The following is a 15,873-nucleotide window of genomic DNA, read 5'->3' on the forward strand; positions in this document are numbered from 1 at the left end:
CACCAAATACAGCTTTGACATGCAGGGAGAAAGCAACTGACTTCTGTCCCCACCAAGGCCCCCCTCTCTCTCCTCCTCCTCGTCCCCCTCCTCATCCTCCTACTCCTCCTCATCCTCCTATTTCGAGCTGGTTGCGTGTTACTGATCTGTGACAGCTACATGTGGAATGTGTTCTCACTGCGGGAGGGCAGTGACCAGTGGTCACACAGACTAGGTGAGGGCCGTTGTGGGACAGTGGAAAATACGTCAGGGCATGGACACGCGGTTGTTTATAGACCGGGGTAGGTTGGGATTTACTCCTACATTAATCTCACACTGCTGAACGTGGCGCTAATCTCCCTTCTCACTACAAATGCTGGTATGGCGTCAATAGCACAATGTGCTATCGAACCTCTTGCTGGAACCTTGTTCGTTAAAAGCGTCGTATGATCTCATAGACTTTAGGTAATTGACATAAAGTGCCCTCAGCGTTTGAAACTATTTGTCAATTGGTCCTCAGAGCAAATACTGACCTTAAGCTTTTCAAGGATTAGTACGCGGGACTGATGTTTAAAGCGGCGTTAAACCTCACTCACTCACTCACTCACTCACTCTTAGTAAATTTTGGGGTGAGGTGAGGTGGGGTGAAATTGGGTTTAACGTCGCGTCCAAGATTATTGCACTTACATAGCGTGTGTGTATGTCTGCTTGTACTACTCCGGACTGATGCCGATTTTATAGCGCTAGCTCACTGAGATACCATGCCGCAGTTTAACATGAATACCCCACTCAGACAAAGTATACTGACGACCAGTCCTTGTTTTAGCCCCTAATGCCGGGCGCCAGACAGAGTAACAACAAGTTCCATCTTTTCACGTCTTTTGGTATGATGCGGCCGGGGATCGAACCCCGGACCTTCCGCTCTTCGGGTGGACGCTCTGCCATAAGACCACGGAGGCAGTCTTAGTAGATTTTGGTACATCGTCTTGTTAGGTACAGAGGTGTTTGGTTTAAACATATTTTGTTTACAAAAAGTGAATGTGATTGGGTACAAGTTCTCCAAGTCCAACACCTGCTCCCAGATATTTACAACATTGATTTACAGCTTGTACTAAACATGGATGGACCAGAAGAAAAAAAAAGAATACAGATAGGAAAGATAAGTAAACAGTGGGAACAATGCAGATTACATAAATGTCTTTGTGTTACGTATATAACACTGTACATAATTGCATTTTTTATATTATCTTGATGTGGTAAATCCCCATTTACAGAGGTGTCCTCGGCTTGTTTGTTATAAAACATATCAAGTTACATCTACTGGAATTAAGTAGTCATCCCGCAATCTGTAGATGTTCGAACAGTGATTGTATCATTTTAATTATACTATTGAAAAGAGGTAAAAGAAAATCTGATTCTTGCATATTACACGGCAAGACAGATTAACTATGATATCAAGATATAATGCTATTTTAGTGTTATAGTTCCATGAATCAATCAATATTTCTAATAATATGTTTGTTTTTAAACATTTGACCATATTTCCTTCATTTTGTACAATTTAAACTTGACCTTGTAAAATTTCAGCGATTTTTACAAAATTCTGAACTGATCCAGTAGTTAAGCTGTTCTTTTACCTCGGTTCTCCTGGCGCGACGGCTTCCGTTGTTCCGAGCCATATACCACCAAACGCTGTACGTGACGGGTCCGAGAGCACGTGAGCTGTCCAATTTTTCAACCTATTTCTCGCGCTAGGTCAGCCTGACCTCCACGTGCTGTCACAGCACATTGCAAATATTTGCTCACGGTCTCGGGGTCGATATTCGGGCGAGGAGTACGTTATCGGAATAGTTTCATGTTACAGCTAATGAAATACGGACACAAACAATGAAATAAATCTGTCGATACCTTTGTTTGAAAGAAACAAATATCTCCTGAGTTTGTACTGATTATGTGAATATATTGTCAAACATCGAAGGCTTGGGGAATAATCGAATTATCCGTTGTTCGCGAGACACGGAATGCCTATTCTAGACGTTAGATTTGATAAGTGTTCTGTGGGGCCAAATGGTTTCATCGTCTAACATGGTATGTGGTGGTGTTCATGTTCGGAGGTTTCAGTGTTGGATGATACAATTAGGATTGTTTGTCTATGCTCATGGAAATAGTTTGTTGTTCTTATTAATATCACTTCACTGATTTTACTATGTAAAGTGAACCACTGCTGAAGAAGACATATCGTTTAACACGATATTAACTTAAGGTCTCGGCATATGTACATCGGTGGGCAGTCGTCTAAGGCGCCGCGATTCGCTGTGCAGAGTCGTGTCCCTTGGGCACGCCAGAAACCTATGAGTGTGGGTTCGAATCCCGGTTTTCGATTGCCTGATTATGTTTCTAGGTTTGTCAGCATCATACCCGTACTCTTGGGTTTAACCGAAGTAGTAAACGTCTGAGACCTGCATCACTTCGGGCACTGTATATCACGGCATTCTATATCACGGCGCTCTATATAACGGCACTCTATGTCACAGCAGTGTATATCACGGCGCTCTATATCACAGCGCTGTATATCACGGCGCTCTATATAACGGCACTGTATATAACGGCACTGTATATCACGGCACTCTATATCACAGCAGTGCATATCACGGCACTGTATATCACGGCGCTCAATATCACGGCGCTTTATATAACGTCACTCTATATCACAGCACTGTATATCACGGCACTCTATATCACGGCGCTCTATATAACGTCCCTCTATATCACAGCAGTGTATATCACTGCGCTCTATATCACAGCACTGTATATCACGGCACTCTATATCACGGCGCTCTATATAACGGCACTCTAAATCACAGCAGTGTATATCACGGCGCTCTATATCACGGCGCTTTATATAACGTCACTCTATATCACAGCACTGTATATCACGGCACTGTATATCACGGCGCTCAATATCACGGCGCTTTATATAACGTCACTCTATATCACAGCACTGTATATCACGGCACTCTATATCACGGCGCTCTATATAACGTCCCTCTATATCACGGCACTCTATATCACAGCAGTGCATATCACGGCACTGTATATCACGGCGCTCAATATCACGGCGCTTTATATAACGTCACTCTATATCACAGCACTGTATATCACGGCACTCTATATCACGGCGCTCTATATAACGTCCCTCTATATCACAGCAGTGTATATCACTGCGCTCTATATCACAGCACTGTATATCACGGCACTCTATATCACGGCGCTCTATATAACGGCACTCTAAATCACAGCACTGTATATCACGGCACTGTATATCACGGCACTGTCACGGCGCTCTTTATAACGTCACTCTATATCACAGCAGTGTATATCACTGCGCTCTATATCACAGCACTGTATATCACGGCACTCTATATCACGGCGCTCTATATAACGGCACTCTATGTCACAGCAGTGTCTATCACGGCGCTCTATATCACAGCACTGTATATCACGGCGCTCTATATAACGGCACTGTATATCACGGCACTGTATATCACGGCACTGTATATCACAGCACTCTATATCACAGCAGTGTATATCACGGCACTCTATATCACGGCGCTCCATATAACGGCACTCTATGTCACAGCAGTGTAGGCACTCGTGAAGAGTAACCTCCTCGTGGTGAGTGCTGGGTAACGCTAATCACTCTTCCCCCGTGTGGAACCGGGGCAGAATATTTCCACAGCACCCCATTGCTGGTCGTAAAAGGCGACCAAATTGGGCAACCTGTTTGCCGTGGGTTGCGCCCCTGTGTCGGCGGAGGACGGGGTCTGGTAGTTGAGGGCACTGGTTCCAGGAACAGTGTTCCTTCGCCCAACACACTACTTTGACCCTTACTTCGCCTAGACGGGTGGTAGAATGGGCCCGGTTCTATCAATCGGCTGGTCATGTCATGCCCTGGCATGGTTACTACTTTATATTCTATTACTTGTTTATGGACTTTATTATTCATTCCAAATGCATGTCTATAACATTGCATGAGTCAAAAGCCTGAAGGCGGTGGCTCATGGGCCAATCTGGCATAATTGACCTCCAGGTTCTATTTGTCTGGAGATAATTGTCATGGGCCGAACCAGCCTGACTATTTTTTAGCTACCTGCGTCCTTCTTGCTGGAGTATAGCATCCCTGTAGCCCTGATGCTTGTAGTCGGCTTCCACTACAGCATCGTCCTTGTTGAAACTCGATGGTTGGTGGGGAGCAGGGATGTTGAATCACCTTTCTCTATCATGGCTACCCACCAATACACTGGTTCTTGTTGAAAAAATAAGAGAAGACATTTAGACATAGATACTAATTCATCCTCTGATGATGAGTGTACGTCACAAATTAATGTTGACTCCTGGCCCCGCTTTCTGGTGGTCGATGGAGTTGATGGAGTGCCACTTAAAATCAACCCTTTTGTTGTTTCAAAAGCTCTCGAAGGCATTTGTGGAGACGTCAAGAATGTCACTCGTCTCCGGAACGGATCCCTGCTTGTCGAATGCTCAAAGCGACAACAGTCTATTAACCTACTTAATGCTCATCATTTTGGACCAACTGAAGTTGCTGTCTCTGCTCGCAAGTCTCTGAACTCATGCAGAGGTGTCATTCGAGATCGTGCCAGATGTCTTCCTTACATGTCCGAGGAGGAAATTGCTGTAGAACTTCAATCTCAAGGAGTCACCTGTGTGAAAAGATTCACCAGGAAAGATCATGACAGAGTTGTGCACACTAAAACTTATCTTCTCACATTTTCTCTTCCTAAAGTACCTTCTTCCCTCAAGGCCGGTTACTTCAACATTGGAGTGGACGTTTATATACCTAATCCACTCCGCTGTTACAAGTGTCAGAAGTTTGGGCATGGGGCCAGGTCCTGTGACAAATCACCTGTGCTTCCGTTGCAGTAAACATCATGACAGCACTGACTGCTCAGCAGACATCAGTTGTGCAAACTGCCATGGTGAACACTTCTCCTCTTTTATATCTTGTCCAATCTATCAGAAACAATCACAGATTCTCAAAATAAAATATACGAATAACATTTCTTTTTCCGATGCCATTCAATTACTGCCAACTCAAACTCATACAACTCCTTCCTCATTCTCCTACTCTGCTGCAGTTTCCACCCCATCCCGCAAAGTAGACAGTGCATGTCAGACAGACATCTGCTGGGTTTCCGACAATCAGACACTTACACATTCCATTTCTGGAGACGGCAAGAATTCTTCCACGTCTGCCTCGCAGACTGAGATTCAGCCTGAGCAGCTAATACTGCCTCAGACTGTGACTCAGGCACAGTCTGAGTCACAGTCTAACTGTGAACCTGAAACTGAACCCGAGACAGTACAGCAAGTAAACAAAACCAAACATCTTACAAACAGAGAAAGGAAACAATTAAAGAAAAAAGAACTAAAGGCCCTCAAACACATAGAGGTGCCGTCCCCATTGACAATCCCTGTAGAGGTTCATAACAGCTTTGAACCTCTAGATATGGACGTCACTCCATCTCCGCCAATTCAACGGAGAGGACCTTCCCCCGCTCACGATCTCCAATTGAACCTCCATGAGTTGTTATACTAACTTACTACAATGGAACTGTAGAGGCCTTCGGAATAATTGAATGACCTTCATCTATTAATTCAAGATTAACAACCATCAGCATTTTGTCTTCAAGAAACTTTCCTCAAATCAACGGATAATTTTAATTTAAGACAGTATGACTCCTACCACTGCTTTTCTCCTCCGGGTGATAAGGCTACTGGAGGATCTTCTGTTTTGGTGAGGCAGGGCGTAATTCATAGTCCTGTTCCTCTAAATACTCCTCTTCAGGCTGTTGCAGTCCGTGTCACATTGAATGTTGTATTTACATTGTGTTCTTTATACATTCCACCATCATATTCTCTGCGACAGTCCGATCTTCAGGCACAGACCATCTCCCTAAACCCTGTGTTCTCATAGGAGATTTGAATGGCCATAACCCTCTTTGGGGTAGCAATGACACTAATACTAAAGGAAAGATACTTGAGGATTTTCTCTTAAATAATGATTTATGTATTTTCAATGATGGTACTCCAACATATCTACATCCTGCAACTGGCACTTACTCTTGTCTCGACCTGTCAGTTGTAGATTCTTATTTACTTCAGGAATTTGAATGGTCAGTCCACGATGACTTATGTGGAAGTGACCATTTTACAATCTGTGACACCATCTGATGTTTCTCCGTCAACACGATGGAATTTTCCTAAGGCGAACTGGGCTTTATATGAAGCCCTTTGCACTAATCATATAAAACCTGATGGTTTTCTTGATGTTTCTGAACCTATAAAAGATTTTGCCGATAAACTAAATAAAATAGCTGATGAATGTATTCCGAAGTCCTCTTCAAATCCTTACTTACGTAAACCATGGTTCAGCAATGATTGCAAACTAGCTAGGAAGGCAAGGAAAAAAGCTGAACAATATTTCCGTCACCATCCTATGGTCCACAATTTAAATAAATTTAAAATATTAAACGCTAAAGAACGGCGTACATTTAAACAAAACAAGCGTCAGTCTTGGCAAAATTATGTCTCCAAGATAAATTCACGTACGCCGATATCTAAGGTATTGAACATGATTAAGAAAATTAAAGGTAAGGGTTCTAAATCTAGTGTCCACCACCTTAATAATGGGAATTAATTATTAACCGATACTTCTGACATTGCAAATAAACTTGGTGAAACTCTGGCTCAACATTCTTCCTCCTCGAACTATATGCCCCTAAATTCCAAAAATATCAAACACAGCAAGAAAAGAAACCTATAAATTTTAATTCAGATAATGGGGAGGATTACAATGAAATCTTCTCCATCCATGAGCTCAATACTGCCCTTGGGCAAGCTCATGATACTGCTACAGGGTCTGATAATATACATTATCAACTCTTAAAACATTTACCGCAATCCTGTTTAGAAACCCTCTTGATGATATTTGATAAAATCTGGACGTCAGGAGAATTTCCTTCTTCATGGCGTGATGCTATAATTGTTCCCATACCTAAACCTGGACGTGATCATACTGGTCCTTCCAATTATCGACCAATTTCATTGACTAGTTGGGTTTGCAAAACCATGGAACGCATGGTCAATAACAGATTAACCTGGTACTTAGAATCCAATAACTTAATCACAAATATCCAATGTTGATTTCGTAAAAATCGCAGTACCATTGACCAATAGTTCGACTTGAGTCATTCGTTAAGAATGCCATTGTAAATAAGCAACATGCAGTGTCTATCTTTTTCGATCTAGAAAAAGCATATGACACTACATGGAAGCACGGTATTTTAAAGGATTTACATGACTTTGGGTTGAGAGGCCGTTTGCCTCAATTTATATCCAAGTTTTTATCTGACAGACAATTTCAAGTCCGCGTGGGTTCTACCCTGTCTGATCATTATAATCAGGATCAGGGTGTCCCACAAGGCAGTATTTTGTCTGTCACATTGTTAAGTATTAAAATAAATAGCCTCTCTAAGGTTTTAAATGATTCCATTGATGGATCTCTATTCATGGATGATTTTAACATTTCATGTCGTGGTAAAAACATGCATACTATCGAAAGACAATTACAAATGTGTCTAATTAAGATAAATAAACGGTCGTTGGAAAATGGTTTTAAGTTTTCAAAATAGAAAACAAATTGTATACATTTTTGTAGGAAATACAAACCTCATAAAGACCCTGATCTGGTTTTAGATAGCACTCGTATAGGTATTATTTTTGATCACCATTTAACCTTTTTACCACACATAAAATATTTGAAAAATAAATGCATGAAGGCCCTTGACCTACTGAAAGTTGTTTCAAATTCCAAGTGGGGATGGGGTCAGAAAACCCTACTCCAATTATACAGAGCACTAATTCGCTCTAAACTGGATTATGGCTCCATCGTCTATGGTGGAGCCTGCAAAAGCAACCTTAAACTTTTGGATACTATCCATCATCAAGGTCTAAGACTATGTATTGGATCTTTCCGAACTTCTCCTATTCACAGTCTGTACGTTGAGGCTGATGAGCCATCTCTTAAACAACGCCGAATTAAATTATCCTTACAGTATATCTCTAAATTACGCTCTAATAACTCGAATCCAGCATATGACTGTGTTTTTAACCCCTTTTATGAAAATCTCTATAATAAAAAATCATCGGTTCTCCCCCCACTTGGAATAAGACTTCAATCTGATATTCAGCCGCTAAAAATAATCTTGAAGATATAGCCCCCACGCAGCTTTTGTCTTCTCCACCTTGGCAGTTAATAAAGCCAGAGGTGGATCTGACATTAACTAAATTAAAAAAATCAGAAACAAACCAACTTATTTATCAACAAAAATATAATGAATTAAGAAACACATACAATACTTACAAATCTATATTTACTGATGGATCCAAGGATAATGGCGCTGTTGCCAGCGCCACTGTCATTGGATCCAGGACTATCTCCTCCAGGTTACCCCATAATAGTTCTATTTTCACAGCAGAGGCCAATGCCATTTTAACAGCTTTACAATATATCAGTAAACAGTCAAAATATAATAAATTTATCCTATTTTCCGATTCTCTTTCTTGCCTGCAGGCTATCCATAATATATCATGTCAACATCCACTTTTAATCAAAATTATTGAATTATTTAATGAACTTGCTACTGGCCAATACGACATCGTCTTTTGTTGGTTGCCCAGTCATGTGGGCATTAGAGGCAACACAATGGCTGATGATGCAGCAAAAGCAGCACTCAACAAATCTGTGACACCACTTCTTATCCCATACACTGATTATAAACCTGTAATCAGATCTTATATTCGTGATCTGATGCAAAAGAAGTGGGACACCCAAGTAGGTATCAATAAATTACATAAAATTAAACCAAATATCGGTTATACCTACTTGGGTTTGTCAGTCCAGATTTGAAGAGGTCATTATACGACGATGTCGTATTGGCCATTCTAGATATACAAATGAGTATTTGTTAAAAGGTGAGGATCCTCCGTTTTGTATCCCTTGTAATGAAGGAATCACGGTCAAGCATGTACTGCTTGACTGCATTGATTTTTCCATCACAAGGGATAAATATTTCAGTGTCAAAACACTTAAGGACCTTTTTAATGATGTTCATTCTCATTTAATATTAAACTTTTTAAAAGAAATAGAACTTGTCCATAAATTTTGATGTGTTAAATGTATTATTTTACATATTGGTAGTGCTTATTTATAACTGAGATTGTTGGTGGCTGTACCCTCGAGGGGGGTTAAAGTAGTGTAAAATTATTGTCCCCCTAAGAGGGTATGTAAGTCCCACATCATTCAAAGTATTGTTATGCATGCCAGAATTTTAAAACGTAGGATTTTTGTCATTTTATTATAAGGCTTAACTGGTATACTATCGCCAGTGACTGAAGGGGTGATATAGATCCTGCCAGGGCCCATGCAGGAAGCAAAGGTACTGTAAGTCCCCATGGTCCCTGGTGTGGTGATCTCCATTTAGTTACTGACGATCTCTAGCCCATTTTTATATTGTGTTGTTCCTTAATACTTAATGCTTTTAAATGTTCCGCAACTAGTTTTAAATCTTATCTGTGATATTCTAGTTATCATACTGTCCTTCGATGACCGATTTTTATAAAGTTTAAATATATGTATATTTCATGCATAACTTCTCGTCACGATATGGCTGAAATATTGCCGATGTGACGTAAAGCATAAACTCACTCACTCACAGCAGTGTATATCACGGCATTCTACATCACAGCAGTGTATATCACGGTGCTCTTTATCACAGCAGTGTATATCACGGCACTCTATATCACAGCAGTGTATATCACGGCACTCTATATCACGGCACTCTATATCACGGCGCTCTATATCACGGCGCTCTATATCACGGTGCTCTATATAACGTCACTCTATATCACATCACTGTATATCACGGCGCTCTATATAACGGCACTCTATGTCACAGCAGTGTATATCACGGCGCTCTATATCACAGCACTGTATATTACGGCGCTCTATATAACGGCACTCTACATCACAGCAGTGTATATCACGGCGCTCTACATCACAGCAGTGTTTATCACGGCACTCTATATCACGGCACTCTATATCACGGCGCTTTATATCACAGCAGCGTATATCCTGGCACTCAATATCACGGCATTCTATATCACGGCGCTCTATATCACGGCGCTCTATATAACGGCAGTGTATATCACGGCACTCTTTATCATGGCACTCTATATCACGGCGTTCTATATCACGGCGCTCTATATCACAGCACTCTATATCACGGCACTCTATATCACGGCGCTCTATATCACGGCGTTCTATATCACGGCGCTCTATATCACAGCACTCTATATCACGGCGCTCTATATCACGGCACTCTATATCACGGCACTCTATATCACGGCGCTCTATATCACGGCACTGTATATCACGGCAGTGTATATCACGGCACTCTATATCACGGCGCTCCATATAACGGCACTCTATGTCACAGCAGTGTAGGCACTCGTGAAGAGTAACCTCCTCGTGGTGAGTGCTGGGTAACGCTAATCACAGCAGTGTATATCACGGCACTCTATATCACGACACTCTATATCACGGCGCTCTATATCACGGCGCTCTATATCACGGCGCTCTATATAACGGCACTGTATATCACGGCAGTGTATATCACGGCACTCTATATCACGGCGCTCCATATAACGGCACTCTATGTCACAGCAGTGTAGGCACTCGTGAAGAGTAACCTCCTCGTGGTGAGTGCTGGGTAACGCTAATCACAGCAGAGTATATCACGGCACTCTATATCACGGCACTCTATATCACGGCGCTCTATATCACGGCGCTCTATATAACGGCACTGTATATCACGGCACTGTATATCACGGCACTCTATATCACAGCAGTGTATATCACGGCACTCTATATCACGGCGCTCCATATAACGGCTCTCTATGTCACAGCAGTGTAGGCACTCGTGAAGAGTAACCTCCTCGTGGTGAGTGCTGGGTAACGCTAATCACAGCAGTGTATATCACGGCACTCTATATCACGGCACTCTATATCATGGCGCTCTATATCACGGCGCTTTATATAACGGCACTCTACACCACAGCAGTGTATATCACGGTACTCTATATCACGGCCGCCTGATACTCCAGGTCGCAACGTTAAATCTCCTCACCTATGAGCACCACACATCAACATGCACTTCCTTTTTGCGAACACCTGGTGTCATCACTGAGTTTGCGTGATCCATTCATATAATTTATCATTCATTAAAGCTTTACTTTTAGGACCAATGGGATCGAGACTGATAATTCAGTTGACCTTATATAATTGTATGACTGCAGGCAACGGGGGTGACTTCAATATTCCCTTTATGTCAAACAATATTCCAGCAGCCCCAGCCTTTAGTGTCTACAGTCTCGTTTCAATCGAGCATTTCAAAGAACGTCATACGTTTCTTGCTCAAATGTCGTTTGATCACGGTTACAACATTCAGTTGTTCTTATGGGGAACTTGTGGGGAACATTTCCAAATGTGACAAATAAATGGCAAAACTTATGTCCGATGCAATTTCCATAAATCTTCCCGTGTTTTCCGGGGGGACAAAGACCGGTAGGAGAGGGTACCTTCTCTCGAACACCTGGTATCATCAAAAAGTTGACAGTGATTCATAAACACATGCTCATGATATAGTCGGAATCATACAATCGACTCTGCTTTTGGCAGAGATTTCCTGTGACTATGAAATTTTTTTTTTCCTTTCTTACCTTTCTGATTGACATTCATTGTGCAGCGATGCAGCTTTTTTTAATCGTTACATGTTATCGTGATTTGACACCTCTGAGTATTTGAGTAGAATATTGTGTGCCCCCAACATCAGATTTACGCTGCTACGCTCGGTTGTCTCAATGGATTAATATGGATCACTGTGCTGCAGTGACCACAGGGAAAATGTCTTTCAAGGGGTCGCCGTGCGCTCAGAACGTTTGCAATCACATCACAGACACTGTTTATCAGTCAAATACGTCAATTGTATTCCGTTTACAGGTCTAATGTTATAACAGCTTGAATGTCGTCTCCTCTCTGACCGCTAGACGCTGTGGACGATAACTATGTAACTTGTCCTTTTCTTTGACAATGACCTGTTAAGATCGTACGTCAACAATTCAGGTCGCTTTTAGGGGGTCACGATTTGTTTTATATTCACGTTTTATGGAAAAGCTTGCTTCTTTGTAGTGTTTTTGTATTTTCGAAGGCGTTCTATATACATTGTATCAGGCAGACATATGACTTGACAGTAAAGACGATCGGAAATTATATGTGCGACGGAAATGGCTCAATGCAAAGTTTCGGCTCGTGAAAATGTAAGATAAGTAAGATAAGTAGAAGGATAACTGGACATCAATATCAGGAGGTGTATTCATCGTCAGCATTTAGCAATCAAAGTAAGTTGCATTTCTAGGACAGTGGTGGTCTAGTCGTCTAAAGCGCCGAATTCGTTGTACGTTCGTTTTGGCGCGACAAGAAGTATTGAAATGGATTCAAATGCCAGATTTGTTCTCATGGTTCAAACAATACATTATTTCCGTCATTAACTGTAACAGGGGTTACTTTAATAAGCTTTTGTCAAGCTGTCATGTTTTATTTCTTTCAATATATTGTCATGCAAAACCGTGTAAATGTTCTTGATAAATTAGCAAATTATATTTTTTATTGTTTCATCTAAATGGACAATGCCTATTTGAAGACATGCCATACTGAACACCTGATATCATGACTATTTGATAGTCATTCGTAAATACGTGTTCATGACCCGTACAATTGGCTCTGTTTTCAGCAGAAAGTTCTGATGATTATGGAAAAGGTTTTGTCACTTTTATTGTACAAAGATGACCTCGAAATTCTCTATGGTGTCCCGGACTTCGAGCGGGGTCTCCTTGTTGACTACATTATATCAATATAGTGTATGCATAAATACATGAAAGGAATATCCTACATAATTAATATATCAGTGAATTGTGATTGACTCGCGTAATCTAAAAGCGTGGTAGATATATTTAGCAAGTTGTGTAATAGTGTATTTACATTTAGAAGACATAAGATTTACAATTTTTTCATATGATGGATTAGTGTGAACATATGTATCAATAAAATGTAACGTAATGTTGAATATGAAGTACAAATAAGAAGGAAATGATATTCATTTTCAATGTAGTTGAAGTCCAATTTTTGATATTGTGGGCAAAATCTTTTGTTTTCTTCTATATTGGTATGACGTCCAGTTTCGATCATAAGTTTATGGCAGCTGCATCGGAATCTTGTTAGGGTTTCTTTATAGATCTTCTTGTTTACTTCCTGAAGGTACATTTATATTGTTAATACCGATTTGAAAGTTAAATATGTTTTAATTTTTGAATATCTGAGATAGGTTTTCAATCCAACGTTGTTGACCACAGTCCACGATACGTTGTTTGAATTGTGAAATGAATATTTGCGGATCTCCAACATCTTGAATTATCCAGGCGTAGCCAAATCCATACTTGAAAAGAATGTTTTTTTATATATGTTGCCCAGGATATACGGTCAGCTTCATCTAATTTGTACATCATTAAATACGTTTGCTTCGGTAGACGACCAGTGTTCATAGAGATTAATTTTGTCCAGTATTTAATACATTTACTAATATAATCCACATATAATCGTTGTCTTCCAGTTTCATCAAGAACAGCGTCATTGCTTGCATTATTTGGTAGGTTAAGAGTCCGTTTGTAATATTTAGTCTGTACCATCTCTATAGTTTCGTAGTATTGGAACCCCCAAACTTCAGAGCCATATGTTAATATTGGTAAAACCATGGATTCGAACATCTTGATTGCAGTAGTGATTGGTAATTCTCCACAGAGATAGTTTATTTTATAGATATAATGACATACTTTTTCTGCTTGTTGTGCAAGTGTTGCCGTTGCTTTTGTCCATAGCAATTTAGGAGTGAAAAATAGTCCCAAATCAGATGAAACAGTCTCTATCTTTTCTTCTCTGTAAGTCCAATTTTCATAGTTCCTTAAACGTCCACCATTTCTAAAAACGTTTATCTTTGATTTGTTCATATTTAGAGACAGTCCCCATTTTTTACAAAATTCACTTATACAGTTGATCTGTTGTTGTAATCTTCCAGTGGTATCGGCAGTGTTGGCAACATCATCGGCGTATAATAAAGAACAAATATTTGGTGCTTCTTCTGAGATGAATATTCCACGACAGTCAGATTGATTTAGTTCGTTGACCAATTCATTTATAAACAGGCAAAAGAGTGTCGGGCTGGTCATACATCCTTGTCGCGTTCCAATAAAACAGTTAAAATATTCAGTTAAACCGTTATCAGTTCTCACACAAGCTTTTAGTTTCGAATACATATCTCGTAGAATTTTTAGAACGTTTCCATGGATACCATATTTCATAAGCCGATGCCAAAGCAAGTTATGGTGAACACAGTCAAACGCTTTACTGAAGTCAATGAAGAGACAATAAAATCTCCCACCGGTTGATTTTGATAGACATTTCTGTATCATTCCATACAATGTGAAAATACTGTCGACTGTTAAGCGTCCTTTTCTAAAACCAAACTGGTTTTCATATATTATATTATTGTCATCACACCATAGCTGCAGGCGTTCGTTGATAATTTTTGTGAATATTTTCCCCAAAACGGGTAATAAAGAAATGCCTCTATAATTATTCACACTGTTCGTATCTCCATCTTTATACAGCGGAAATATAACTGCTCTGCACCATGATTCCGTATAAACACCTGATTTTATTATCTCGTTAAACAGATGCACACATATAGGTACAATAATATCCAAAGAATTCTGAAATAGTTCAGAAGAGATCCCATCACATCCTGGTGCTTTATTTGATTTCATGTTAATAATGGCTGTCTTCACTTCATCACTTGATATCTCTCTGTTTACGTCTTCAGGCGATCCACGTTCACAAGCCTCACATACATCATTGTCATGCTGTGATATGTCTGATTTTACTAAACCTTCAATAGATGACTTCGAACTGGGAGAATTTAATAGATTCTGGAAATATGAAAACCATCCCCAAGAACTGATACTGTTTGTTTTCCTGCAACATTTTATTTTCTTCATTTCCTTCCACAGTTAGTTTGTAACACTTTTTATCTCATTAAATCTATCTCTGAGTGAACGCTGAAATTCATCTTGTTTCCGTTTGCAAAATTCTTTAAAGGTTCGTCTGTGCTGTTTATATACTTGGTAATCTTCATCTCTATCCGTGTCTCTGAATCTATCCAGTGCAAAATACTTCTCCTACTTCATTCTATCACACTCTGCGTTATGTATATGTACCTCACTATTTCATGCTTTTTTAATAACAGTACTCCTTTTATGTAGTTGTTGAGACCAGATCTTTCAAAGTATATTGATTACCTCCACGATTTTAATCGTAGAATATGTGTTGTTTTAATGTTCGGCTAATTGTGTCAGCCATGGCCAACACCTGAGGGGATGGTGTAAATCCTGCTGGGGTCCATGCAGGTAGCAAAAGTACTTTAAGTCCCTATGGTCCCTAGTGTGGTGCTGACGATCGTTAGCCCTTTATATTGTATCGTTACATATAGTGAAATCTTTTTATGGTTGTATACTAGTTTTAAATAATAATCTGTGATATCCTAGTTATTTTACTGTCCTTCGTTGATAGACTTTTATTGTTTAAACGTATATATTGTGTATAACTTTTGTTAGTCACGATATGGCTGAAATACTGCGGATGTGACTATA

General features: G+C 40.2%; 2 protein-coding genes across 4 annotated transcripts in view; both read left to right on the forward strand.

The window, feature by feature from the left end:
- LOC124119335 overlaps window positions 1-15,873 on the forward strand; it is a 124,951-nt gene that overhangs the window by 75,252 nt on the left and 33,826 nt on the right. The gene's annotated exons all lie outside the window — the stretch shown is intronic.
- LOC125372735 lies at window positions 4,651-5,593 on the forward strand. Its single transcript, XM_048383225.1, has 2 exons — window positions 4,651-4,888; window positions 5,133-5,593. Exons 1-2 carry the CDS (start codon window positions 4,651-4,653, stop codon window positions 5,591-5,593), a joined length of 699 nt encoding a protein of 232 aa, XP_048239182.1.

Source organism: Haliotis rufescens, unplaced genomic scaffold, assembly GCF_023055435.1.
Source record: "Haliotis rufescens isolate VD_foot unplaced genomic scaffold, xgHalRufe1.0.p SCAF_46, whole genome shotgun sequence".
Taxonomy (NCBI): domain Eukaryota; kingdom Metazoa; phylum Mollusca; class Gastropoda; order Lepetellida; family Haliotidae; genus Haliotis; species Haliotis rufescens.

Coding starts and splice junctions, on each gene's coding strand:
- LOC125372735 (XM_048383225.1), top strand. CDS start 4,651: ATGTCCGAGGAGGAAATTGCTGTAGAACTTCAATCTCAAGGAGTCACC. Junction 4,889..5,132: donor TGGGCATGGGGCCAGGTCCT/GTGACAAATCAC, acceptor ACTCTGCTGCAG/TTTCCACCCCATCCCGCAAA.